General features: G+C 41.1%; 7 protein-coding genes across 11 annotated transcripts; 3 read left to right on the forward strand and 4 right to left on the reverse strand.

Annotated features, from left to right (window-relative positions):
- Window positions 1-1,306: 1,306 nt before the first annotated feature.
- On the forward strand, window positions 1,307-2,719 carry LOC108055450 (transmembrane reductase CYB561D2). The gene is made up of 3 exons (XM_070217629.1): window positions 1,307-1,817; window positions 1,877-2,069; window positions 2,334-2,719. Exons 1-3 carry the CDS (start codon window positions 1,509-1,511, stop codon window positions 2,642-2,644), a joined length of 813 nt encoding a protein of 270 aa, XP_070073730.1. The 5' UTR covers window positions 1,307-1,508; the 3' UTR covers window positions 2,645-2,719.
- Window positions 2,720-3,344: 625 nt separating this feature from the next.
- On the reverse strand, window positions 3,345-13,117 carry spi (spitz). Of its 3 annotated transcripts, none has more exons than XM_070212243.1 (3): window positions 12,992-13,117; window positions 7,093-7,291; window positions 3,345-4,639 (listed from the first exon to the last, which is right to left on the reverse strand). In XM_070212243.1, exon 3 carries the CDS (start codon window positions 4,401-4,403, stop codon window positions 3,711-3,713), a length of 693 nt encoding a protein of 230 aa, XP_070068344.1. In that variant the 5' UTR covers window positions 4,404-4,639; window positions 7,093-7,291; window positions 12,992-13,117; the 3' UTR covers window positions 3,345-3,710. The 3 variants fall into 3 exon arrangements, with proteins under 3 accessions (XP_070068344.1, XP_070068347.1, XP_070068351.1); XM_070212246.1 differs by having other exon boundaries at window positions 7,089-7,291; XM_070212250.1 differs by lacking the exon at window positions 7,093-7,291 and having other exon boundaries at window positions 12,992-13,106.
- Window positions 13,118-13,659: 542 nt separating this feature from the next.
- On the forward strand, window positions 13,660-15,469 carry msb1l. Of its 2 annotated transcripts, none has more exons than XM_017138835.3 (2): window positions 13,660-14,017; window positions 14,083-15,469. In XM_017138835.3, exons 1-2 carry the CDS (start codon window positions 13,841-13,843, stop codon window positions 15,046-15,048), a joined length of 1,143 nt encoding a protein of 380 aa, XP_016994324.2. In that variant the 5' UTR covers window positions 13,660-13,840; the 3' UTR covers window positions 15,049-15,469. The 2 variants fall into 2 exon arrangements, with proteins under 2 accessions (XP_016994324.2, XP_016994323.2); XM_017138834.3 differs by having other exon boundaries at window positions 13,675-14,017; window positions 14,074-15,469.
- On the reverse strand, window positions 15,415-17,380 carry Pmvk (Phosphomevalonate kinase). The gene is made up of 2 exons (XM_017138836.3): window positions 17,063-17,380; window positions 15,415-16,120 (listed from the first exon to the last, which is right to left on the reverse strand). The coding sequence occupies exons 1-2, from the start codon at window positions 17,134-17,136 to the stop codon at window positions 15,625-15,627; spliced, it is 570 nt and encodes a 189-aa protein (XP_016994325.2). The 5' UTR covers window positions 17,137-17,380; the 3' UTR covers window positions 15,415-15,624.
- Window positions 17,381-17,900: 520 nt separating this feature from the next.
- Window positions 17,901-20,416, reverse strand: Hakai (E3 ubiquitin-protein ligase Hakai). Of its 2 annotated transcripts, XM_017138707.3 has the most exons (3): window positions 19,930-20,416; window positions 18,518-19,053; window positions 17,901-18,448 (listed from the first exon to the last, which is right to left on the reverse strand). In XM_017138707.3, exons 1-3 carry the CDS (start codon window positions 20,306-20,308, stop codon window positions 18,026-18,028), a joined length of 1,338 nt encoding a protein of 445 aa, XP_016994196.2. In that variant the 5' UTR covers window positions 20,309-20,416; the 3' UTR covers window positions 17,901-18,025. The 2 variants fall into 2 exon arrangements, with proteins under 2 accessions (XP_016994196.2, XP_044250972.1); XM_044395037.2 differs by having other exon boundaries at window positions 18,308-19,053.
- Window positions 20,417-21,031: 615 nt separating this feature from the next.
- On the reverse strand, window positions 21,032-22,184 carry PCNA2 (Proliferating cell nuclear antigen 2). The gene is made up of 2 exons (XM_017138717.3): window positions 22,013-22,184; window positions 21,032-21,816 (listed from the first exon to the last, which is right to left on the reverse strand). The coding sequence occupies exons 1-2, from the start codon at window positions 22,118-22,120 to the stop codon at window positions 21,157-21,159; spliced, it is 768 nt and encodes a 255-aa protein (XP_016994206.2). The 5' UTR covers window positions 22,121-22,184; the 3' UTR covers window positions 21,032-21,156.
- Window positions 22,185-22,572: 388 nt separating this feature from the next.
- Window positions 22,573-25,123, forward strand: LOC108055488 (zinc finger protein weckle). Its single transcript, XM_017138853.3, has 3 exons — window positions 22,573-22,860; window positions 22,919-24,198; window positions 24,668-25,123. Exons 1-3 carry the CDS (start codon window positions 22,654-22,656, stop codon window positions 24,924-24,926), a joined length of 1,746 nt encoding a protein of 581 aa, XP_016994342.2. The 5' UTR covers window positions 22,573-22,653; the 3' UTR covers window positions 24,927-25,123.
- Window positions 25,124-25,436: the final 313 nt, after the last annotated feature.

Below are 25,436 nucleotides of genomic sequence, written 5' to 3' on the forward strand. Positions count from 1 at the left end.
ATAGTCAATAAAAAAAATTGGAATTGGAAAGATGTTAATGAATTGATTTTGTAACTCCAATTCGTTCGCTTAGTTCAGTAGTATCCACTAAATTTAATTTTTAAATTGTAATATTGAATGGTAGTTTTAATTTGTTAAATAAAGAAAAAATTTAAATAAAAAAGTGAAGAAATCTATACATAGTGGCTGTCCATGTATTACGTAATCACCTTAGGGGGAAGGGGTCAACCAAATGATTACTTTGGAGGAAATTTGTTTTTTTGTTTTAGGAAAAATTTATTACATGGGGCGGGTGCGGGGTGGCGTCTTAAAAATCGCCTTATATGTGATTACGTAATATATGGACAGCCACATATGTGCAATGTACACGAACTCCGAAATAAAAAGATAAAACATGTAGAAAAAACCTTTTAAGTATGCAACGCTTTTTGTAATAAAATGCCTACAGTAATATTATACATGATTTATTATCATATCCGCTTTCTCAGGCACAAAAGATTTGTTTTATTTTATTACTTTTTAAGAATCTGTAGATCGGACGTAACAAGAATATCATGATTCCATCTCAATCTAAACGAGAACGGAAACTAAAGTTTCCTTCTTTAATTTTATGTCCGATTGTTCCTATGTGTGTCATAGGATATATAAGTCAAATATAATATAGACGCATTACAAACTATGAAAGTTTCAGATCGCTAGCTTACAAACTGAGCTTACAAGCGGTATTGAAACAGACGGACAGAAGGAAAAACGGACATGGCTATATCGACTCCCCTAGTGATCATGATTAAGAATAAATATAATTTTATAAATATCCGACTCCCAATTTACCATTTTTTATTTATAAAAACATAATTGCCTTAATCAAGCCATTAAGATTTTATGACAATTTGTGTTTAAAAATTTGATACATATAAGAAGTTAATTTTTTATTTATCATATTAATATTTTGTATCTTTGACTTTAAAAAGCTATTCTGCCAGCACTGGTGCATTAACAAATTAGCTTCGCTTAGTGTTGATAAGTGCAAATTGATCAGTTGTCTACCTATCGCCAGCAACAATTGCGCGCTATCGGAAATTTAAAAAAAGGCACACGACTGAAGGCCTATTTGCGGTTTTTTCTGCACTTTGATAGCTTCCCGAGTTGTAAACCGATATGAATAGGAATAAAAAGTTTAATCAGTTTGCGGTCAAGACCAGAAAGAACATGGAAATGACGGTGCAGGAAAGGCTTCGCCAGTTACTCATAGACCATCGAGCAAATGGTTTGACTAACAAAGTTCAATAGGCGTATCGGTGGAACGTTAAACATTTAATAGCCATCATTTTTAGAGCACACGTCTGGTTTTCCCGAATGGTAAAAAAAAAATTGCGGTAATTTGTCTGTGAAAAGTGGCAGGCAGTATTATCAGTCGACAATTGTATAAATGTTAACACGAAAATAACATTATTTCAGCGCACTGATAAAGTCTAGCGGGGCGCAAGAACTGAGAAACGGAAACTACAATGTCCGAGAATCAGCAGCCAGTGGTTAGTAGAACCCAGCCAGTCGTCGACTACGGCAGTACGATCCGGACGGAATCGCAGCGCCGACCCACATTTATTCCGATCGAATCTCCGCGACGCTATTCGAAAATGTCACACAGTTCGCTTTCGGGCCATGAGGGTCAGAACCGCCTCCAGAGATTGGAGTACTTTCTGAATGTCCTGAATCAGATGTGCATTGGATTTGTCACCATCTATATCTCTTACTTGACCCTGCGAACTGGATTATCCAATACCACCAGTCTGCATGCCTGGCTCGTGACTATCGGGGTTAGTATTTTTGAAACGCAATAAGCCACGAAAAAGGATTCATTCGTTTCATATCACAGTTCTCCTTCTTCATGGCCGAGGGAGTTATGATCCATTACGGTGGAAATGTCTTGACAAACGGATATAAACGCCAGACGAAGACCACAATTCATTGGGTAGTTCTGACATTGGGAGGCGGTTGTGGGGCAGCTGGAGCTCTTATCAAAATGATTCAGAAGGGGTTTCTGCTTCAATCCACACATGGGAGGCTGGGTGAGTAGAAATAAATAAATAATGCTCATTATATAGAAGCAGATACTAATTGCAGGTTTATTTAAAAGTTTAAAACGATTCCGATAAGAATACAGAAATTGTTCTTCTTTTTATTAAATATTTTTTACTTTTAAATATATTTTTTGTAACATACTTTTTTGGAAACACTTTTTCATAGTCTTGAAGCTACCTATTTTATTGTCCAATATTAGTTCTTTAAGAACTATTTGAACACCGACTCATAGATTCCTTATTCACCAACAGGAATGACTGCTTTCGTACTGTGCATTCTGTCCATGTCCTCCGGCTTGCTGGCACTATTCTCACCTCGTATGAAGAAACTGATTACACCACTGCTAAACAAGACTTTCCACAATTTCCTGGGATTCACCTGCTTTGTAATCGCACTGGTAACCCAGTATTACGGCTACCAGACGGGATACTTCAAGAGTCGAATTGAGACAGATTTTCAAATCCTGATGAAGGTCATCACTCTCACATCGTTGGTTCTGTCGAGCTATGGACCCATGAAGGCACTCTATCAAAAGTTCAAAAATATATCCCAGCAGTTTTAAGTAGAATAAAGAAACTTTTCTTTCGAATGTACAGACATATGTAGATAAATAAATGTAATATCTGTTAATATCTTATACCCCTACAGTTTTTCTTTCTCTGACCTATCTAACAATTTTGGAACTCTATTCAATTGGCTAATCTTATCGTTCATTCGGTTTTGAGTACATTTAATTTATGGATTCCCATAAACATGAGTAAATACGCAAACAATGCATCATTAGTGACTGGGAAAACCCGGGGAAATAACTAGCGGTCAAACATTTAAACACACGTTTTGTCACCGCATGGAAATTAAAAACCCCAGTTGATTGACGGTAGATAATGTTCGTCAAAGTTTAAAATCGACTATAGAATACACTCAGTCATTCGATTATATTGAGAATTGCTTATCTACAAGCAAATATAGTATACGGTATTGACGTTTTGAAGACAAATCTGGATTTCGAAAAGATATTAATCTTCCTTATGGCACATGACCAAACAATCCCATTGCTAGATCGCTAGATCATTATTTTGATATATATTTTGATACTCATTCCTCCACCATTTAAAAATCAGAAACCAGGCAAGTTGTTTTATCTGTTCCATTTGTGACACATGGAGGCCGCATAATTGATAATGAGTGTCCTAAATAAGTAAATAGTAACCCCCTGAAAAGAAAAGCCTAATTTCCGGCATTTCAATTAAATAACTCGTGGATTTGCATGGTGCTGTTTCTTATGTTTATTTAGAAAATCCATATCATTTTTTCTTAAATCTCTCTCGCAATAAATAATACTTGGCGCGTGTTTCGCGTTGTGTGGTGTGTGATACGCATATCAGTTAGCAATAATAATAAATAGCTAGCGTAAGGTTTTAAAATTCATAGTCAATTGGGTAATACAAGGCTGGGTGCAAACTTTCGGTAAAAGAAAGTGAAGATCTCTAGATCGGATTGAGTGGACAGTTCTTGAGTATACATTTAGCTTTCGGTAAATAGGTATTTATCAACTATCGACTAAAGCCCAATGAAATTTGTGATGGGCAAGGCATATTCGATTTTGGGCACCCTGTTTTCCGCTCTGTTCACAGCTTGTTGCTGCGCCGAATGGCGAAGGACATCAGCGCGTGCTCCAGCCGCATGTGATAGGGAAGCTTGCGCTCCAGCAGGACCGGCTCATCGTCATCCGGACAGCACTGATTCCGGCAGCACTCGCACTGCCCGTCGTCATCATCATCGCATTCCTGCTGCATTTCCTGCTCCAACTCGTAGGCCTTCTTGGCTGCCCGCTGTTCGAAGCGCAAATAGAAGGCCAGGCAAACGAATAGCATAAAGACCAGGGCACACATGGCTCCACTGGCAATGCTCGCCTTCTCCAGCATTGGACGCGGCCTCTTGGGCAGATAGGTATTGTCGATCTCCTTGTACTCGCACCGCTGTCCCATAAAGCCAATGGCACACTCGCAGCTATAAACAGGCAGATCGGCAATCTTGACCGCAAAGCAGTGGGCATCATTCAGGCAGTACCAGGCATCGAAGGTCTCCGGACATTTGTAAGTGGGGAATGTAATATTTGGCCTGGGCGTGGTCGTCGTGGTGGGGCGCATTGTGGTGCTACTCGTGACTTGCACCTGCGCTGGCGGCAAAGCTGTGCCGGACATCGATGAGGAGACCGAGGAGCGCGGCTTGGGCACCGTGCGGCTGGAGCAGGCCTCTATGTACGTCGGATATGCCAGGCAGCCGATCAACAGCAGGACGATACTCATTTTGGAATGCATTACAATTACAATTTGTAGCTGTAGCTTTTTGGATATCGGCTCTCTCGTTTTTGGCTTGCAACGTTTGGTTGTTTAAAAGCTTAAAAATACTAAAACTAGTAACACTATCACAATAATAAATTAGAATATTCGTTGTCCGCTGCAAGGGCGTCGTCAGATCTCTTTGGAATTCGTTTTCTCTACATATGTATGCTGCTGGTGGAACGTAAACGTTGAGTTAGAGGAGATGTGTGTATCTGTGAGAAAGATAAAACTGCATTAGATTCAAGTAACATCTGAGTTCTATCTATCTAAAACGGTGTACTGAACAAAAGGGGAAAGAAATCAAACTGCATAAAATTAAAAGTATATATAGAAAAGTATTGTATATAAATAAGTCTGTGTGTTTATGAACCATTATGTTACAAATCTGCAAATTTTACATAGATTTTCGAATTTTGTTTTTATTTTTTTTGCACAACCAATTCACTTTTTTTTGTTCTCAAATTCCTTTTATGTTGGTTCCCGTTGATTATCCTAGCTCATCAAAGCTGGCTGTGATATGCGTTGGGTATCCATATCACAACCACTTGATGAGGCTTAGATAATCAACATCGTTCGGATGAAGAATCGTTTTTGTAGATATTCATGAATGGGGGTTAGTAAGAATATTGCACCGGATGTGTGTAGAGCCCTATATCAGAGATGGGGCCTCCACAGTTTAGCCATTTTTCGGTGTTGTGCCATGCATTTCTCTTCCGTCCTTCCAAATTTTGATCACCGTTCGTCGCCCCTTTTCATTTCCGATTGCATTTCACTATAAATATAGATCTGAAGTGGACGACAACATGTTTTATGACAGATATGTTTTTGGGCGGGTGAATTATGGGGCGGGGGAAGTATTATCATGATTGGATGTACGATACATTACGCTAAGCTCATCAAAGCTGGCTGTGATATGCCCGGGCAATGCGGAAATGCATTTCACAACCACTTTGAGAGCCCAGCATGAATGCGCCAATATAGTTTATTGATTGAGGTTCCAGGATATTTGACTGCGGGATTTAAGAATTTTCAATTTCGATTTTATGCTCATGTGATGATGTAAACAAAATTATACACTTGTAACCGCTTCTTAGTTTTAATTTCACATATATTATTGACATAATTTTTCTTGTTTCATTTGAATATTTGTACTTATTTATCAGATGGGTATTTTTAATTTTTAATGATTTCTTTTGTAATTTTTGTCTTGAGCATCGCGTCGCTCCTCAAAGCTGGCTGTGATATGAATAGGCATAAAAAGGCAAACATTTCACAACCACTTTGAAGAATGACACAATTCTCTTGCTTCGATTCGATGAGAGTGCCGAGATTCAGATTCAGATTGAGACTCGTCTTCTTCCCGAGTCTTTTTTTCAACGTTCTCACGGCCACGGGCTTCGAGTCTTGTAGGTTTTTTTTGCAGCCACGGCACAATAAACAAATATAAAAAAATACGAAAATAAATGCGACAACGACTACAACAACACGATGATAATGATGATCATGACGACGATGATGATGATGAGGCTGGCGATAATACACAAATATGAATTGACATGAATGGCGACAGTGCGCGAGTGAATGGAGCAATTTTCGTACATTTCTACGCGATAGGCTGGCCATCGTCTCAATAATAATAAAAATCAACAGGCATACCACACAACATCGAAGAACAACACAGAAAAGGGCGACACGGGCAAAAAGCAATGCACCCTAAATTATTATAATAAAAATGTAAACATCATTTTGGCGCCAGCCTTTGGCAATTTGACGCCAAATTTGTTTTTATTTTTTCAGAGTTCGTCTTTGGGAATTTAAATTGATAAGGGAATGCAGGCTAAAAAAACAAAACGAAGAGGATTGAATCAACCGCTAGAAATAGGGGGATCTTTAAACAGCACTCTTTAGAAAAAAAAGATACTTAAAAAAGTTTTCAAAGACTCAATTTCGAATTAAAAATTATATATTATATTATATCTTTTTAAATTTATCTTAGCTCAAATAAAATTTATTTACACTTTAAAAAAATAAAAAACCTAAGCAAAATATTTCGAGTGACAATAAAGTCAATACAATAAACACCCTCGGTTTTTTAGTTCACCGTTTAAAGCGCCCACTGTAAAACAGCAAATAAAAAAAAACAGTTATTGGATGGGTGTGGGGACTTACTTATGTATGTATTAGAATGCTTTTACTGTTAACAATTGCTGCACTCTCGCCCCTTCTCTTTCTCGCTCACACTCGTCAACGGCAGCGGGCAGCTTATTAAAATTTCCGTTATAAAAATTAAATCCGCCGCCGCGCTTATGTACATGAATACATGTGATATGGGCGTTTGTTTGTGTGCGAGAGGAAGTGGAAGTAAGGTAATGTGCGCAAAAATCAAGTTGAATAGCCATATAAAATGCGCTGAACTTGCGAGCGTGTAGGTCAAGATCAGTGGCGGCACTTAATAAAATGTTGCGTCTTTTTCTTTTTTTTTGCCAAAAGCAATTGAATCGGGTTCGATGATCTTTTAGTGAATATAAATGATGGGGAAATGAGCCAACAAACACAACAACGACAACAGCAACATACAAGCACCACAATAATTACAACAGCAACAACAACAACATTAAAATTCAACTATATTAGTGTGTGGACAACAAAAAGTGTGCATACATACATGACAACAACAACACCCGCTAATAAAAATACTGTTGTGGCTGCTGCTTCTTCTTCTGCGTCTTTACAACTTCTTCGGCAAGCCAGTCGTTGTTGTTGTTGCTGTAATTTTCATGTTGCCTTGCTCTCTTTCATTCTTGGGCGTCGCTGCACGAGTTCGTTGGCTCTTCCCGTTTCTGTATGTGTGTGTGTTTAGAAAACTGTAAGAAAAGCAGAGTGTGTGAAAAATATGGTTAAGTAAAACAAAAAATTCCAATACAGGAACAACACAGCTCGCTCTTTTCTCAGCTTGCAATTTCGAAAAAAAAATGTACCGGTTTTTATGTTTTTGCAAAAAGCTCAAAAAACAAGTCCTACTAGTTTTATATCATGAGAGACTGGAGAGGCAGCAGGGAGAGCAATAAGGCGTGAGAGCGAAAAGACACACTTAGCGGAGACAACAACCTTTTGAGGTGTGTTGCGTATACACTCCAGCTCTCGCTCTCTCTTTTTCTCTTTTCCTGTCTCACTCTTACTCCATGCCTTTCACGGGAATAAATTATGTATGTATGTACCAAGTGTGTGTGTGCGCGGGAATGTTGTGAGGAATTCTAAGAATTTTGCACAAGCGACAAACGAAACGGGGCGCGGACCATATTTAAAAACCAAACAAAAAAAGCTTCAAGAGAATAGGAAGAAAATGCTTTATGCGACGTTTCGCGAAAAAAGTTAGCAGCCAAAAACGAAATATATCACACCAACACAAGCACAGTCGGAGCAGAAAAGACGCAAAAGATGGGGAAAATGAAAGACAGCGCGTTTGGGCGTTGAAAACGTTTTTTCCAAAAACCAAATTGAATTAACCGCTATATTCACTTAAACACCAAATCATTACGCTTTGTTTTCACAATTTAACCACTTTTTCCATTTAAATTTGAACAACTTTGGTGCAAAACGCCGACGAAAATCGCCGCGCACATAAAGAGACACAACCGCACCGCAAAAGATTCCAAAACCGAATGCCGAACAACAACAAAATTGGTTCTAAAGATGGACGTGTTTTCGCTGCAAAAGAGCAGCAGAGACGAGACTCTCTCTCTCTCGGTATCTCTGCAGAGCGAACGAGAGCGACGGCTCTCCTCTCCACTAAAAATGCGGCATAATAACAACAATGCGGCGAGCTGCTTTGGAGCTCATGTTGTATGTAGTTTCTCATACCCGTTACTCGTGAAATTCACAGGGTATATTAAGTGTTAGAAAATAAAGATTTGTAAAAATTTTGAATTTAATTAATTTTTAGTTCCATTATTTTCTTTGAAAATATTTCAAAACCTATAACCATTCTCAGAACTGTAAATATTAGATTAACAAAAACAATCATTTCATCGAACGAAAGGAATTGGATTTCCATTATAAAGTAGTTTTTATACTGCAAGTATTACCCTATTTTATCAAATAAATTTCCATGGAAACACCGATAATAACGGGTATCCCATATTCGCTTCAATTCGGCACGACGCTTTCTTGTTTTGTTTTTTTTTTGTTTGTTTTGGTGTTGCCAGAAGATTTCGCACGATGTAGGATCAACATGTTATTGACACGACGCCGCCGACGCCGCCAGTTTCAGTTTGGTGGAGCGAAAAGCACACAAACAAGAAGCGACGCAGAGCGGCGGTACGAAAGCCGCCGAGAGCGAGGGGGCGTGGCGGGGGCGCAAGGGCGGGGCAGGTAGCCGGCCAAACGGGACGAACAGGATGAAACCCAGACGAGTTCAAGCCAACTGCAGATTTCATGGAACTGGCCGAAGGTTGAGGATGCGCAGGCGCGCAAGTAAACAACATTCCATTCCTCGGGAAATGTCTTTCTTGCCGCTCGAGAAGCGCGCCAAAAATAAAGCCCCGCTAAAGTTGGTCGGTGGTTGCCAAACCCATTGCGAATTTGATTTTGCGCAATTTAACGCCCCCTTAAAATGGGAGCAACCCACACATACAGGCTAGTTGAACATAAAATTACTAAAGAAGTTTAGAAACTTAAAACAAATATCGAGCATTAATCTCTAAAATGACTAAATGACTTAAATTTTTAATTAAATAGGATTATGATCCTAAAATGATCATCCTAAATGTACATTCGCTTAAATTAATACTTAATTAAAACAATAAGAGATTGTAGTAACATTATAAACAAGAAAGTATAGCTTTTCATGAATAGACATCGATTTTAAGAATTAGGTTCATATTTCCTTCAGAACTTTTAAGCGATCTTACAGGTTTTAACAGCTTGGCATAGCATTTTAGTTTATTTAACTAAAAATCACATATTCAAATACGGAATTCTTTTCTTGCAGATAAAGTGATTTATGGAAGTTCGACTTTATACATACAAATGCATACAAAAGCAGCACAACTATTCGTTTCCGGTGGGTAGTCGGTCCGCAATGTGGGCCGGGGCCGCCGACACCATTCCAAAGCCAATTGACGTCACAAGCGACACAACAAACAGCAAAGCAACAACCTGGCACAACGTTTTCTGGGTTACAACAGCTCACGGATGTCGGAGGAATGCATCGAAAAACGAAAAAGAAACCAAGAGTCACCAACGAATGGCAGGCAAGTTGACTCAGGAGAGAGATTTGGCCAATCAATCGGCTTAGTTCCACAAAACAACACAACCCAGCGGGACTCGAATGTCACAGGTCCAACTGTACAATATACCCAGAACAGAGGATGATAATGGGGGATGGGTAGGGATGGGCTGGGCGAAATGTTAATGGATTGCCCTAGGACCTGCCCTCATTCCGTTTGCCATCTCTGTCGCTTTTCTGCTGCACTTGTGCATTCCCCCCATCAAGTTGTGCTTCTTGTGTTGCCACCACCACCACCACCACCTTCTTGCCCCTTTTTGCGGTGTTCTGTTGCTTTTGTTGATGTTACAATTGTTGCACTTGTTGTGTGCGGTTTAGGACATTGAACCACAGAGCCAACAGAAATGCAGAACTGCACGCAACTGAATGGCAAGTGTACAGCTGCGGTCAAAGAATTAGCAATGCATTACGTAGGGTTTCCCTAATGCCAATCTCTGTACTTTAAAAGTGGTCTACATTCAAGGAAGAAAGTTCCCTCTGTCTCTGAATTCGTTATGAGCATAAAGGCAAATATTTAGGTAATAGATAATTTCAACCAAACGTTTTGTAAGCTAATTAATAAATTTTTGGTGTTAATATTGATATTCTGATAGTAAAAATACTATATATGCTATCATTGTTTTATCCGCTTCTATGCTCATTTGGAAACCGATTCAAAGGCAGTTTTAATAAAAAATCGATAAACAACATTACTGCTATACGTAGGCACATCAGTTTGTTTGAATGTCTGGCTAAAACGATGACGATAAAAGGTCATGACGAAGAATTTTTCGCCAATTGCCTGGTGGGTCGCACAGTCTGGGTCGCGAGACGTCTGACTAGACAACATGCAAATAGTAACGGTAATCATTAGACACACACATACTCATTCGCATTCGCATTTTATTTGCATGTACACTCTCTCTTTTGCTCTCTCGCTTGCTCTCTCTTTCTCACCCCATTTTCTATGCTGAGTTGAGTTCGACGGCCTTCTTACGTAAAATCAACAACAACGCTCTGCGGTATTTCTCTTCTAATAAGCGGGCGCTCGGTAGCGAGGGGGGGTTGGGGGATATGCACTCGGCGACAGTGTTGCCATATCGAGCCCCAGACATCAAACTCGTTTTCACTGTTTCGACTCCATGCTCGTGTATATGAGTGTCTTTGCAACTGTACAAGAACAATAAGTACATAAGTATGTATGAAAAACGGGCAGCATAAAAGCAACAACACAAGGCGCAGACGCCAAACAAACCGCTCCCCCTCCCCCCTCTCCGTTCCAATGTTTGTCTGTCTGTCTGGAACGTCTCTTTATGTATGCTTTAGGTGTACGTATGTATGCATGTGTGTCTGTGAGCAATTTTTATTTTTCTGAATGTAAAGGAAGTGGCACGTACTGTACTACTCAACTCACCGCTGCCGCTACCGACAACAACAACAAGAGCAGTGACAGCCGGATCAGGCTGGGAATTCGAAATTGGAAATGGAATGAGAGCGAGCGCGTCGCATTCGTGTTCCGATTCCGCGTCGTTCCTAAGCAGCGGTCCGAGGCACAGTGGTTGCGAAAAGTGAAATGCAACGAAACCGAAATTCGTTGATGATCGTGGGCAGAAGATACGGCGCGAAGAGCGAAAGTAGACGGAAATCCGTTTAGTGAGGGTGAACAAATCGGTTTTACATTGCATGCTCGCAAAAGTGGACCAAGAATATAAAAACATATAATTCAAAATAAATATCCAAATCGCTACATTAGTTTACGAGGTCTTTATAAAGAAAAACATAATAATATTGTATTTTTTATGTCCTAAAAAATGAGATGTATAATATAATTTTTGAATAACATATTTAAATTTTTTAAGTCTTTGAAAAATGTAAGTGAGATCGTATTGTAGGTATCGTATCAAATTCAAAATTCCTAAGTCCCAATGCATTTTTAAGATCAATTAGTATCGATCGATCCATTGTGCAGACTCTGAGAGAAGAGCGAAATGAGAGAAGAGAGCCGGCTGGTTTGGGTCTCCGCTGCGCGGCAGACAGACAAGACGCCATGCGTTTGGAAGAGCCTGGAAGGAGGCGGCGGAAGGAGAGGGGCGCAATATTATAAACAGGAAATGGAATTTACCCATACAGATGCAGCGGGCAGAGACTGCTGTGTGAATTGGTGATGAGCCGACAAACGGACGCGGTGCTTAATTGACAAATGAACACGGGAGAAAGGGAGAGAGAGCATAGCAGACCGAGGAAAGAGCAAAAGAGAGCGGGCGAGCGCGCTTACAAAGTTGATTGAAATCAATAGTATGCGAAAGCCCCCATAGACAAGTGTATCGGTGTGAGTGTGTTAAGACCGCTCGTGGAATGTGTGAAAAACGCGGCCAATGACGGCAATCAAACGACGGGAAGAGCAAGAATGTTGAACTCTGGAATGTGGTGGCTGGAAGTGGGAAGAAGTTTCTGTAAATAGAAATGGAGCGGGGGGGAAGGGGCGGGGTCGAGTCTTTTGCACCTGCCACGCCCAGCTGCCCCTGGAAACTATTAACATGTTGCACAATTGCAGCGAGTCCACTCTATGTACATACATACATATTTATATATATCCTACGCACACAGAGGTGCAATTGCAGATGGCGACGAATATAGCGTGTGTAGTTTTTTTTCTCGGAAATGAGCAATGAATGAAATTCGGTTGTTTTCAGCGTGTACTCACACACACACTCACCCATACACTTGCAATTTGGAGCAAGAGAGAAAGTCTGCACGACATGCGCTCTGGCGTTTGTGTATATACAATTTTGTTTACTTTTTGCGCTACAATTGGCAAATAAAACAATAGCGCAATTTTGTAAAGCATTTTAGCGTACTAACCTACATTAATGGATAGCCCACCAATCACGATGATTACGTTTATTTTTTAATAAAACCTTTGAGAAAGAAAAAAAAAACAATAAAAAAATGTCGGCAAAAAAGGCAAGGCGCAACTGTATTGTGCGCCAGTGTGTGTGAAAAGGAGACGGCCATAGTAAAAAAAAAACACATATACACACAGGAGACTTTACTGCTGCTTGCGGCGCCCACACACATACAAAAACACGCCTATTTAGTACAGATACTGCGTAAATTAAGTAAAATTAGTTTTCTGGAGTACATAAAAACTGTATTTCCTGTATTCATTTCCCCTTTTAGTCACCGCAACTACACACAGTCACTAATTTTTAACTCACGCACACACGCGCATAAATGTTCGGCTGCGTTTTTATGCTTTAATTTACAGAGTTTTCTCGCCTTTTCCTTGGGAACTTACTTTGGGTTTTAGCTTCGTTTGTTGCACTTTTTCGGCCGGTTTTCATGCCATTTTCTTTTCGAAAAACTAAAAACGTACAAATCGCTCTGTCGCGTCTTAAAATTGAAGTGCTGCCAGATTTCGTGGAAGAGCTAGAGGTGGCACTATCGGGTTAGACAAATTTAGTGTTGTAAAGCGACGGTGTAGGAATTAAATTCACTTTTCAGTTAGGGTATTCATTAAACTGTTAAATTAGAGAATCATTGATTTTTGGTCAGCAGCTTAGCAACTGTTTCTTAAAAATGTAATTGTTAGAAATTTCAGCAATTTGAAAAGCTCGAGTCGATCGGATAGTTGAAAGCCAGTGTAATTACCTTATTTAACTTAGAAGTAATGGCAACTCTGTAACATACATATACATTAAATTTAAATTCTAATAATGTTATTTTTTCAAGCCAACTTATAACTTCAGATAGTAGATGAAAATACATAATAATATACATGATTTTATTCTAAAAATGTTTTACAAATATGATTATTTCTTTGAAAATTCAATAACAAACTTCAGGGTGTTTTTCTTTATTGCTGAAAATGTTTATTTAATTTAAATTAAAATTAAAAATTATTTGTCTAGTTTTTGTCACTCTCATCTGCCATGAAACTAGTAACGAAATCAGTTAACAGAGCTAGATTTAGCTAGAAAATAGCCAGACGCGCCAGCACAGCTTCCAGTCCACCCTTCCAGTAGACATTCGACCATCTGGCAACTCCAGGCGACGCCATTTCAAAACAAATGCGCGGCAACGATTTTTATTTCTCCCCGAAACATTGAGTGAAAAGTCGTGAAAGCAGAAGGATAAACAGACTAAAATGGGAGCAAAGGCAACGAAAATGGAGGGCGAATACCTGCCGGACACGCCGACACTGAACAGAATGCGCCTGGCCAGCGAAAGGCAGGAAAAAATCGAAATGACGACGCCGATTAGAGAGCAAAGCAACGCTTTGCTCGATCCTCGATCACCAAACGGCTGTCGCACGCCCTTAAATGTGAGTTTTTTGGGATTTGTATAGTCTTGAGGGGTTGTTACTTACAGGGGCTTTAGTTTTTGCAGGCCGGAACGCAGGTTCCAAGGCTACGTGCTGCTGAAATGGAGGTGGAGCAGCAGGTGGCCTCCAGTGAGAATGCCTTCGCCGTGCTGCGCAAACGTTTGCTCAAGGGCTTCTCCCTCAACGATCCCCGCTCCCCGCAACTGAATCGCACTCCTTTGGTCCTCGACGAAGTGCGCTCCCTCAATCTGGACGACACCTTTGCCGATCTCTTCGTGGACACCCGCGTGGGTTCAGCCCAAACTACAGCGGCAGCATCTGTGCCCATTACTCCTCCTCAGTTGGATTTGGATGAGAGCTGCGATAGCTTTGGCACTCCGCCCTGCGAGGCCCACAACAATAGCTCATTGGAGATTGTTTCTCTGCCCTACGACGAGGAGGAAACGCTGCCCTGCGAGGATCAGCTGGTTCAGCTGGCCACTCCGCCTCCTGCTGCTCCACAGCAGCATCTGCATACCGATCCCCGTTCGCCCAGCCTGGGCGTCGATCGCACGCCCATCATCTTCTGCGACGACGAGGAGGAGGAGGCACGCGAGGCCCAGATGCTGGAGCACATTTTGGAGACTCTAACCCTGAACCTGAGCACTGGCAGCAGCATGGCCTCCTTTGCGGCTGGCGAGGATCAACCTGCGGCCGTCGCACCGGCCAACAAGCATCTGGAGCGCGTGCGTTTGGGTCACAAGCGACGGGTTCCACCGCGCAAGCCTGCGAGGGCCAACAAGCCAAAGATCTACGTGGACCAGGAGGAGGAGTCACCCGGGGCAGGTGCTCCCATCACGCCCAAAACGAACAGTACACCGCTGTCCGCCCAGAAGCGCACGCCACTCAGTTGTGTCAAGAACAAGCCGCATCTGCGTTCGCGTTCCGTTGAGAAAGATCTTCGGAAGACGCAGATTCCTCCGGTGCAGAATTTCAACGATCAACTGCGGCTCATCTCCGGCGGCGAGGGACTCAATGGTCCCATTTACTAACCCAGTTTAGTAGCTACCATTGCCTTTTGCCCACCTACAACCCACCAAATCATTAAGCATGTTTACAAAAACCATACAACTCATTAATCATCTTTTAATAAAACATTTTATTAGTTTGCTTTTAAATGTTTCTAATGTAAGATTACAAAATCTGTATTTTTCATCTTATTGCTCGTTGTATTTTTATATTTTATGCCGAACTCTTGTCATGGAAACCAATGAACTAATTTTTATTTGGCAAAATACATACATTACATTACATTTAAAGCCAAAAAACTCGAATTCAGCATCATTTTTTGAGTTAACTTATCTACCTCTTATCAAATCACCGACCGTTTAATTGTATATTCATTGAAAAATACAAGATTTTATCTTTAGATTTTAATAAAAACCGGCACACAAGCTCCATTTAGTACTAAGAGTATTTTGTAACCAAACTATTAAGTACAAACCTAACTTCAATCTGGGTTAATTGTAATATTGCATTATCTACGCTTTTTGTGAGGACCCGGAATACATGGAATATCAAAAATACATTTGTTCAAAAGCCTTGATTCGAGTAAATAGGTTAAAGCTTCACTGATACTGTAGCTGCAGCTTGTCCAGCAGTTGGTCAATGTCATTTTGGTCCAGCGACGCATCGTTTGCTAGCACAAAGTCAAAGCCATCGGCCAGATCATCGAGATCGCATTCGGATGGCACGTCATCGATGCCCGTGGTGAAGGTCCAACCGCGTGCGGATCTTGTTTCTGGCCGGGATGTGAGTCGTAGGGTGATGACCCTTTCCGCACCGTACGTTTCCCGGAACCACTTGATGTCGTTCTTGCGCCGGACATCGCTGACCAGGATGTAGGGCGTCTGCTGGCGGCCCAGTGCCTCCTCCATGGCCACGCGGCAGAAGTAGCCGTAGTCCCGGGAACGCACCTCGTCGCTCCAAACGATCATGTCGCGCCGGTACTTCTCCTTGTAGGGTCCATCGCTGAGCAGGGCGCTGAGGTCCAGTTGCAGCTTTCGTGCCCACTCCGACTTGATGGGCTCCGAGATTCGAACGATCCGCGATCGAGAGCCTAATCTGAAAAATTAACAGATTTTTAATTGATGATTTTAGATGGGAAAAAATATTATATTAGTTCAGAATTTTAAGAAAAATTTGATATTACTGGTTATTAAAATGTTTAAATCATTTCATTACTTAATTTTTCAAAAATGTTGAATATTTTCTAAAAAATTTTTTTATCATTTTTTAAATTTTGTATAATTTTCTAAATTTTGTATAATTTTTTAAATTTTTTATAATTTTTTAAATTTTGTATCATTTTTTTAAATTTAATTGTTTACAATTGAGAAATATTTTCAAAATATTACCTTAAAATTTAACACATTTATTGTTTTAGTTCTTCTTCAAAATTCTTTGAAATTTACTTTAAAAATAATTTTAGAGAAATTTAAATTTAATTATATTTAAAAGTAAATCTGTTTCTTAAGTAACATGAAAACATGTAACAAACGAAAATTTGCGTAATTAAAACCTTGGGATGGGTATTACAGATGGTATTTCAAAAATAGTTCCAGGTAAGATATAAATTTGTTGTAAAAATAAATGAAAATATATTTAAATTTAATTAAATATAAAAGACTACCAATGTTTAAAAACTAATATTTTGATCAGAAAATCTGTTTCTCGAGTATCCTAAACTTTTGAACTGAACTGTATGGAAATTTGGTTAATTAAAACCTTGGGATGCGAATTATAAATGGTATTTCAAAGATAGTTCCAGGTAGGATATATATTTGGTGTAAAAATAAATTTAAATATATTTCAATTTAATTATATTTTAAGGACTACAAATGTTTAAAAAATAATCATTTTATTAGAAAATCTGTTTCCCAAGTAAAACTAAGTGTATCCTAAAGTTTTGAACTGAACTGTATGGAAATTTGGTTAATTAACACCTTTGGGATGGCAATTATAAATGGTATTTCATAGATAGTTCCAGGTAGGATCTGCATTTACCTCTGCTGCAATCTCTCGGATATGTAATCCTTGCCGCACTTTCGCTTGCCACTGATCAGCACGATTTTCAGCATTTTTTCTGCTGGCCAACTTTCACTTTTGGTCGCGTGTTACTTCCAATGCCGCTGCCTTCTGCTTCTGCTTCTGGCCTCGATATTCCGAATTCCTCGTAGAGCTCATCAGATATCGGATATAGCACTTGACCTGGCCAACGTCTGGACTTCGGTGCTCCAGGCCTATTGTTTTTATGTTAATATTCCATTCAGCAAATGCGCTCGCTTTCGGATTTGTTTACCTTTTGTATTTCACTGGCGGAGCAGCCAGCTGGAGAGAGTTTATCGTTATCACAAATATTCGATAGTCAGCTAATCGAGCGGGCTTTTTTAAAATATATTATTAAAATAAAAAATGAATTTATTTAAAAAACTTAAAGTAAAAGCATAAAAGTACAATTGCCTTTCATTCCATAGTATAATTCATTCAAAATTTATCTAAAAAACTTAAAGTAAAAGTATAATAGTACAATTACCTTTCATTCCATAGTATAATGCATTTAAAAAGTATGAATAGATACAAAACTCAGAGGTATATACTTATATTTTCGGTTTGCTCCAACACCGTAAGATACTAAGATACTAAGAAAAACGGTTTTAATGTAACAAAATATGGAATCAATATTTTAATTATTTTTCCATAGTTTAATGTGTCTAGCGCAATAAATATAAGCAATGATTTGTCGCGCTAGGAAAATATTAATAAAAAAATCTAATTCTAAATTCGCTTTACCAACATTTAAAAATATTAGCATCCAAAAGATACAAAACTCAAAGGTAAATACTTATATTTTCGGTTTGCTCGAACACCGTAAGATACTTTTAATAATTTCCTTCTTAACATACATATAGTTTACTTAATTAAAAGCCGTGCCTGCGTAAAAATCAGCTTCCCCCGTGGATGAGCCCCCTATCTGTAGTATTGCGATTGCTGCCAGTTGCCGCCGGAGCCACCGGCTGACGTCTCAGCGGATCCGGAGGCACCTGGGCCTCCAGTGGCCGGCGCAGTTGGCTGACCGGCGGTTGTCACGCCCCCCTGGGCCCCCGATCCCGCGCTGCCGAAGGAGGCGAGCACGCTGCTGTAGTACGAGGCATCGGCCACCGATTCGGATTGACCCTTCTTCAGGCTGTGGTGCAGCGAGGCCTTGCCCTGATGACAGTCCTGGGCGTTGGCATTGTTGATCCTGGCCAGGTTGGCCAGCGTGAGCGTCGAGTGGCCGCCATGGATGGCGTTTTGGGCAGCTGCGGATCCTGGCGGCGGTATGCTACCGATGCGTGACTGGGGGCGGGCAATGGAGGCGGAAACGGACGCGGGGACAGACGACTCGGAGAGCTGCAAGGGGCAAGCGGTTTTTTTTATAGACAGGACAGCTTAGTTTTAGGAGCCATAGCTACCACTCGCCTTGCGCTGCTTGTGCAACTCCAGGCCCAGACCGACGCCAACGCCCAGATCCGTCATTTTCGGCTGCTCCGCCATGGACGCCAGCTGTGGCAGCGACTGTAGCGACTGCAGCGGCGGCGGTGGCTGCGGCGCCACATGCCTGTGGTTGATGTGCGCCTGCAGGTCGCGTTGCGAGAGATATGTTCGACGGCAGCCGGAGCTGCCGTAGCGACTGCCGCCGTGGGTGCACATGAATACGGTGCCCAGGCCGCTCTGCTCCACGCGCAGCACCTTGTCCGTGCACCGCGGGCAGCTCTTGATGGGCTCAGCGCGGGCGCACTTGAGGCAGAAGACATGCTTGCAGGGTATCATGCGTCCGTAGACGAGTATCGGCTTGTCGCACTGATCGCAGCAGTGGATCATCGGGTTGAGCACCTTCTCGCCAATAAGGCTAACTTTGTGGTTCCACTTTAGGCGCAGCATGGGCTCAGGGGGTCCGCGCGATAGGGTGGTGAAGGTGGGCGCCTCCAGCTGCGATATGTCGGCCTCCATGTCAACTGAAAAGACGGGAGAAATTAGTAAAGTATTTATAGAAGTTTGGAAAATTAGAGAATTGATTGAAGCAAGGATAAAACTATAAACTGAGGTACAATTAATTGGGAAAAAGTGCATGATTTTCATTTTTTAATGGTATATAAAGATAGGTAAAGATAATGGGACCTATTGATGGATATCCCCTAAACTAATTATCCCATTTCTAAGTTAAGATTAATTGGTGCAAAATTGAAGATTTTCAGATTTTAATCAAAAGGTATCAATGGCATCAAAGATATTAATATTATTGTAAACTCACGACAATTTTTTTTTTTGGATAAAATGGAAGATTTTCAGTTTTTTACCGATGGTATCTGATGGATATCCCTTAAACTATATCCCATTTCTAAGCTAAGATATTAAAACTATAAGTACAGGGAAAATTAATCGGGAAAAATTGAAGATTTTTAGTTTTTAACCGATGGTATCTGGTTGATAAAGATAGTTAATAGATATTGATGTATATCCCCTAAACTAGAATGTTTTTTTGGTTAGTTTTCTATCGAAACCTTTAGTTTAATCCTATTTCTTGGGACTCCTTGATGAAAATCCTCATAAATAATTCTTTCAGGGGATAGAGAGTAAGTTTATGTATCTTTGCTGAACCATTTTAATATAGGAAACCCATTAAATCTTATTGAAGGATATCCGCTAACTAATTATCCCATTTCTTAAGCAGAATGGTTTCTTAATTAGTTTTCTATCGAAACCTTTAATGTAATCCTATTTCTTGGGACTCCTTGATGAATATCCCCTTAAACAATTATTTCAAAGGATAAAGAGTAACTTTATGTATCTTTGCTCAACCAATTCAATATAAGAAACCCATTAAATCTCACTTGTTTGGCTGAGCACAGGCACAGGTGGCACCTGCTGGAGGACCTGTGGCTGCGGCGTCTGTGGCGTCATCTCCTCGCCCCCCGCAATTGTTCCCTGAGCTCCCTGCGGCAGGGGGGCCTCCTCCAGCGCATTATTCACCTCCATGTCGCCCTCCTTGTCCAGATCCTGCATCACCGAATCCTCGGAGGGCTCCAATCGACCTGGACTGTCCTCCAGGGCTGCACAACTGTTGGCTGCCAGAGTTGCGGCTGCGGCGGCATCGGCGATACTGCTGTCGTCGATTTTCTTGCCACGACCGCGTCCCCGGCCCCGGCCACGCCCACGCGCCCTGGTGCCGCGTCCACGTCCGCGGCCTCGCTTTCCTTCCGCCGTGTCCATGGCTCACTCGAAATCCCCTGGGTTTTTGCAGCCGATTCAAGAGTTTTTCGGTTTTTGTTTAGCTCCGCATTTGCGCCCTTCCACTGTTGTAAAACTCTTCTGGCCGGTTTTGGGGTGACCATCAGTAGAGTTACTAACACTTCTATTAGCAGTCCGGCAACGCTGGTCAGTTTGGTTAGGGTCTTTCCTTTTAATCATCAGGGTACTCCCTAAACTGTTAAATTGCTGAATTTTTGAAAATTAAACAGAACATTTCAGCAATTAAGGGAACGACCCAAAATGGCTCCTGGTGAATCTTCAAACAGCTGTTATTTGTTGAAAAGTTTCACGGAACTTAAAGCATGTAGTTACTGTTTAAAATTGTTACCAAGGTAAAAAGAACCACAAATATGCTTTCTAAGTTGATTTTAAAATAAATAATGCGTACTGGTGATACTATTTTTTAGTCATTGTTATGGTTTTTTACTTGATAGCGAATCCTTCAAATTCATCATATATGAAAACAAAATTTAATAAAATCAGATATTTCTGCTTCAGCAGATTTGTTTAAAATAAGAAAGATTGCTAACTGCTACAAAAAACTACTATAAAACCAAATTTAACATTTTTAAATGTCTTGAAAAATAAAAAAAATGTTAAACAGAAGATTAAATTTGAATAAGTTGCTATATTTGATTTAGTTAATAACAATTACGCAAAAAAGCTTAAATAATTTTAGCGAATTGTTGAAAGATTTATAGTTTAATGTGAGAATATATGTATTAAAATATTAAAATTTTTGTCTTTAGTCTTTGGTTTTGGATTTATATAGATTGCGTTAAAAAAAGGTGAGGTAAATTGTCCAACCATTACGAGTCGGGATCATCGACCTTGGGCGCGAGATAGTATCGAATGTAGCCAAAGTCCTCGATGGGATATTCCACCAGCAGGGGAACCTCGGCGGCCAGGCAAATCTTCACGCGATCCGACAGCGGAGTGGCCTTGGTGAAGGTGTTCAGGTAACGACCCGCAAATGTCTGGGTTAGTGGATCCTTCACGTCGATGCTAACGTCCATTTTGGTTCCCTCACTCAGTTGAATGTTGGCCGAACCCAAATCTCCGTTGGCCGAGAACTTGATGCCCTGCTTGGAACAGGCGATGGTCAGGGATTCGCTAAACATGCTCATGTCGCGGCAAATGCGGGCAAATTCCATCGATGGCAGCTGGACGGTGCAGGAGTAGTCCGTATCCGGGATTCCCAGGTGATCCTGGTCCAGATTGAGCAGCTTTAGTTCGTAGTCCGCCGTTCGTTCCTGTCCATCCGATTCGAAGCTAAGTTGAATCTTGTCCGGTTTGTCGGTGGCTTTAATTGTCACCGTATCGTCGCTACTGGCGCACTTTAGCACCTTGGCCAGCGACTTGAGATCCAATCCCAGCGAGACATTGCGATCGCAGCGGAACTTTTCAAAGCAATCCGATTGCAGACTGAGAGCCACCAGGGAAACATGCGAATTGTCCATTGATTGGAGCTGAAATATAAATAAGAATATTTAAAATTTCTGGATTTTCCTTAAAAACAGCAGTTCTTGGTTCAGATGTTAAATTAAGACATTATACCACAATATTACCAAGTAATAATCAACATTTTTTGAAAGTTGATTCTTAATTTTTTGTACTTTCTGAATAGCTTTTGAAGAAGTGATACAAATGTGATTTAAACTTCACCTGCAAGCCAGAATCGCTGCAGTCCAGTGTTCCCTGGGCGATAATCTCCTTCAGCGCATCAATGATCTTCTTCAGAAGCAAAGTTTGACCTAAGCGCGCCTCAAGCATTTTTCAAAAAGTAACTATAAATCCCGTTAATTTCGCAATTGGAAATAAACAATCTGAAGATAATCAGCTGTTTTGGCGTCGACAGGGAGTGGCCAGATTGTCGAAGAACAGCATTACAAGCTTATTAAGGGGATTCCAAAAATATATTTAGATTTTCTTTATTTAAATTAGAAATTTATTAAGACATTGTAATGTATTTACAATTAATGACTTGAAATTGTTAAACGAAGGAATACACATTACTGTTATTTTCTGTTTTTGTAAAATAATACCATTAATTTTGTGTACTATTAATAAAATTATAAATAGCTTAATTTTATTTATTAATTTTAATTTTTATTTTATTTGATTTTTTTTTTATTTTAATTGAAATGTTTTTCCGAATCTCAGTTAAAAGATCTGGCAGCACAAGTGTTCTAGTTCCAGTTCCGAACAGAACCAATCCATTCAGTTCCAGTTCCAGTTCGGATCCAGCCGTCCAATATGTTTACGCTGCACGGGCATTTATTTATAACCAATTGCTGAGCTTCGCGATGGCCGCCGCCCAGTTGGAGGAGCACGATCCACCAGCGGATCTGCAGCCCGATCGGAATCCCAGCAGCGACTGGCGGCTGTGGTGTCGCCTGTGCGCCAGAGATGACCTGCAGGGCAACATGAACGTATTCCTCAAGAACGAGGACTCAGGCGAGGCATCCTCTTTGGAACTGGCCACCGCCATTGGCAAGTACTTCTGGGTGAATGTGAGTGGTCCCTGGAGCTTTTTGGCATTGCCAGTTAATCATAGCTTTCCCCGAACAGATAACTCGGGGTGAGGAGCTGCCGGAGACGATCTGCAGTGAGTGCCTGTCGCTGGTCACCTCGCTGGTGAATTTCTCGGAGCGGATAACCCGCGTGCAGAAGCTCTACTGCATCCTACAGAGCTCCTCGGGTCAGGTGAACCTAAATCTCCAGGAGCTGCGCTCCAAATTCGGTCTCCTAGACGACGAGACGCTGACGGAGGAGCACTATGTGGATAAGAAGCCAAAGCTGGATGAACAGCTTGCGTTTCTGCCAGAGGAGTCGGCCTTCGAGTTGGAAAATCCACTCACTCCGGAGGGAAAGCAGGAGGAAGAGGAGCAGGAACCGGCGGAGGAGGAGGAGGAACGAGAAGATCAGGATCCAGACTACGAGGCGAATGAAGAGGCTGTGCTGCTGAACCTGTGCGATACCTATGGCATCCAGGAGGAAAACTCCTCCAGTGGCAGTTTGACCGACTCCTCGCCAAGTCACGAAAAAGCAGGGAAATCACACGCCGACAAACGCCATCAGTGCAGCGAGTGTTTGCGAACGTACGCCACGTCCAGAACGCTGCAGCGTCACCTGCGGCAGGATCATGGCAAGATTGAATCATCCTCCGAAGAACTGCAATGTCCGGATTGCCCCAAGAAGTTCCGCCTGCACTATCAGTTGGAGCGACATATCAAATGGCATGTGCCGCTGCCCAAGCGAAAGCAATATGCCTGCAATAATTGCGACAAAAAGTTCGTCACCAGTGCGTCCGCCCAGCTGCACGAGCAGTATATGCATCTGGATGAGCGACCGCGGCCAGTGATTTGCGAGCAATGCGGCGTGGGCGTGCACTCGATGAGCGCCCTCAAGGAACACGTGCTGAAGCACACGGACTACGCCCCCTTCGAGTGCGAGGTGTGCAAGAAGTGCTTCAAGTCGGCCAATCGACTGAAACACCACAAGGAGACTCACGATCCGCACAAGTACATTTGCCCGGAGTGCGGCATGCAGCTGAATTCGAGAACCACGCTGAATCGCCACCGACTGGTGCACACGGATAAGATGCAGCACAAATGCGACTATTGCGGCCGGGAGTTCAAGCGAGCCAAGGCGCTGAAGAATCACCTTATTCTGCACACTGGACTTAAGCCGTACTCCTGCGATTTTTGCGATCGCACCTTTGCCAATGGGTCCAACTGCCGCACGCACAAAAAGAAGTCGCATCCCGAGGAGCTGGCCGCCCAGGAGGCGGCGGGCGGTGGGAAGTCTCATAATAGAAATATACCCAAGCTGGAAGCACTCAAGGCATTGTAAGATTACTAAGTAGTTTATAAAGCCCTGCATGAATGGATTCAATGAATTGTTTTGAATTTTTTGTTTTATATGAATGAAGGAATTGGAATTTTGAGTTTAATATAATTTAATGAATTAGAATTTTAAGTGTAATAGAATTGAATGAATGAATGGCATGAATTCCGAAATAATTCAAACGGCAATTTCTTTTGAAGAATTTGAATTTTGTTTACTAAGAAGTTAACATTGATTTGTTAAAAATTGTACACTTTTTGTTCTCCAAAGAAAGCACAAAAAAAACTGGCATATTCAAAAAATTCATAAAAATTATTCATTCATTTATTCAATTCGCAATGAATTAGAAAAACATTTAATTGAACTAAACAAATCAGAAATTTCATGGCATACTAAATAGAATGATTCACTCAGGGCTCTACTAGGTTAGTTTAATTAACAGACGTAAACCCTTTTTGCATTTTTTTGCAGCACCAAGAACAAGGACAACCTCTCACCGGTGGCCACCAAGCAGAGCGGCTGTTTTGCTTTCGGAAAAAAGCCCAAGCCATCTTCCCTCAAGGATACTGTCAGTCCTACTCCAGCTTCAAATCCTGCTTCCACTCAAGATGCTCAGCCAGAACCAGCGGCTGATCCCGCCAGCGATAACATAACCCAGCCTGATCCCCCAGCATCGACCATACCCACGATAGACAATATTTATAACCACATCATGATTGACTATCGCTGAAGGCGCCTAATCATCACAACTATAAGATTGGCAATAAGCAATAGTGCTTATTTTCAAAAACCAACCAATACCAGTGCTTCAATACCGCAATTTTTTATTTCAAAATTTTAGTGTGTTATTCAAAAAACTGTTTAAAGATATAGTTGATTGTTTTAGGAACCAATTAAACACGAATAAAATGTGGATTGTAAAATGTAGGTTGCCTTTATTAACTAAAAAATAGAAAACTATATTAAAAATAGAGGAACCTATTTTAAAGAATTAAAAAAAATGTAATTAAAAAAATTTTTTTTTGAGGATAAAATGCAATTGAGTTATTTCTTAAAGAATTCAACTGACTGAGCGGGAAAGTAAGATTTAAACAGATCCGGCGAATGGCGCATGTGCATTGTGGGCCTCGGAGTCGGAATCAAGTCACCCCCATTTAAATCCAATCCTGGTATAAAGGAATTTAGTTCAGTTGACAGCGTGCGTCTTCCTCGTGTCCTGCTCTTCATTAAAATTTGTTTA

This window comes from Drosophila takahashii, chromosome 2L (assembly GCF_030179915.1).
Source record: "Drosophila takahashii strain IR98-3 E-12201 chromosome 2L, DtakHiC1v2, whole genome shotgun sequence".
Classification (NCBI taxonomy): Eukaryota; Metazoa; Arthropoda; class Insecta; order Diptera; family Drosophilidae; genus Drosophila; species Drosophila takahashii.

Bases quoted from the DNA above. Each gene is read 5' to 3' on its own strand.
- LOC108055450 (XM_070217629.1), top strand. From the start codon at position 1,509: ATGTCCGAGAATCAGCAGCCAGTGGTTAGTAGAACCCAGCCAGTCGTC. The intron at 1,818-1,876 runs GTTAGTATTTTT...TTCATATCACAG, and splicing joins CCTGGCTCGTGACTATCGGG to TTCTCCTTCTTCATGGCCGA. The intron at 2,070-2,333 runs GTGAGTAGAAAT...ATTCACCAACAG, and splicing joins ATCCACACATGGGAGGCTGG to GAATGACTGCTTTCGTACTG.
- spi (XM_070212243.1), bottom strand. From the start codon at position 4,403: ATGCATTCCAAAATGAGTATCGTCCTGCTGTTGATCGGCTGCCTGGCA.
- msb1l (XM_017138834.3), top strand. From the start codon at position 13,841: ATGGGAGCAAAGGCAACGAAAATGGAGGGCGAATACCTGCCGGACACG. The intron at 14,018-14,073 runs GTGAGTTTTTTG...CAGGGGCTTTAG, and splicing joins GCTGTCGCACGCCCTTAAAT to TTTTTGCAGGCCGGAACGCA.
- Pmvk (XM_017138836.3), bottom strand. From the start codon at position 17,136: ATGCTGAAAATCGTGCTGATCAGTGGCAAGCGAAAGTGCGGCAAGGAT. The intron at 16,121-17,062 runs GTAAATGCAGAT...TTAATTTTTCAG, and splicing joins TCCGAGAGATTGCAGCAGAG to ATTAGGCTCTCGATCGCGGA.
- Hakai (XM_017138707.3), bottom strand. From the start codon at position 20,308: ATGGACACGGCGGAAGGAAAGCGAGGCCGCGGACGTGGACGCGGCACC. The intron at 19,054-19,929 runs GTGAGATTTAAT...CCGTCTTTTCAG, and splicing joins GCCTGTGCTCAGCCAAACAA to TTGACATGGAGGCCGACATA. The intron at 18,449-18,517 runs GCGAGTGGTAGC...TGCCCCTTGCAG, and splicing joins AGTTGCACAAGCAGCGCAAG to CTCTCCGAGTCGTCTGTCCC.
- PCNA2 (XM_017138717.3), bottom strand. From the start codon at position 22,120: ATGCTTGAGGCGCGCTTAGGTCAAACTTTGCTTCTGAAGAAGATCATT. The intron at 21,817-22,012 runs GTGAAGTTTAAA...TTTATATTTCAG, and splicing joins GCAGCGATTCTGGCTTGCAG to CTCCAATCAATGGACAATTC.
- LOC108055488 (XM_017138853.3), top strand. From the start codon at position 22,654: ATGGCCGCCGCCCAGTTGGAGGAGCACGATCCACCAGCGGATCTGCAG. The intron at 22,861-22,918 runs GTGAGTGGTCCC...TTCCCCGAACAG, and splicing joins GCAAGTACTTCTGGGTGAAT to ATAACTCGGGGTGAGGAGCT. The intron at 24,199-24,667 runs GTAAGATTACTA...ATTTTTTTGCAG, and splicing joins CTGGAAGCACTCAAGGCATT to CACCAAGAACAAGGACAACC.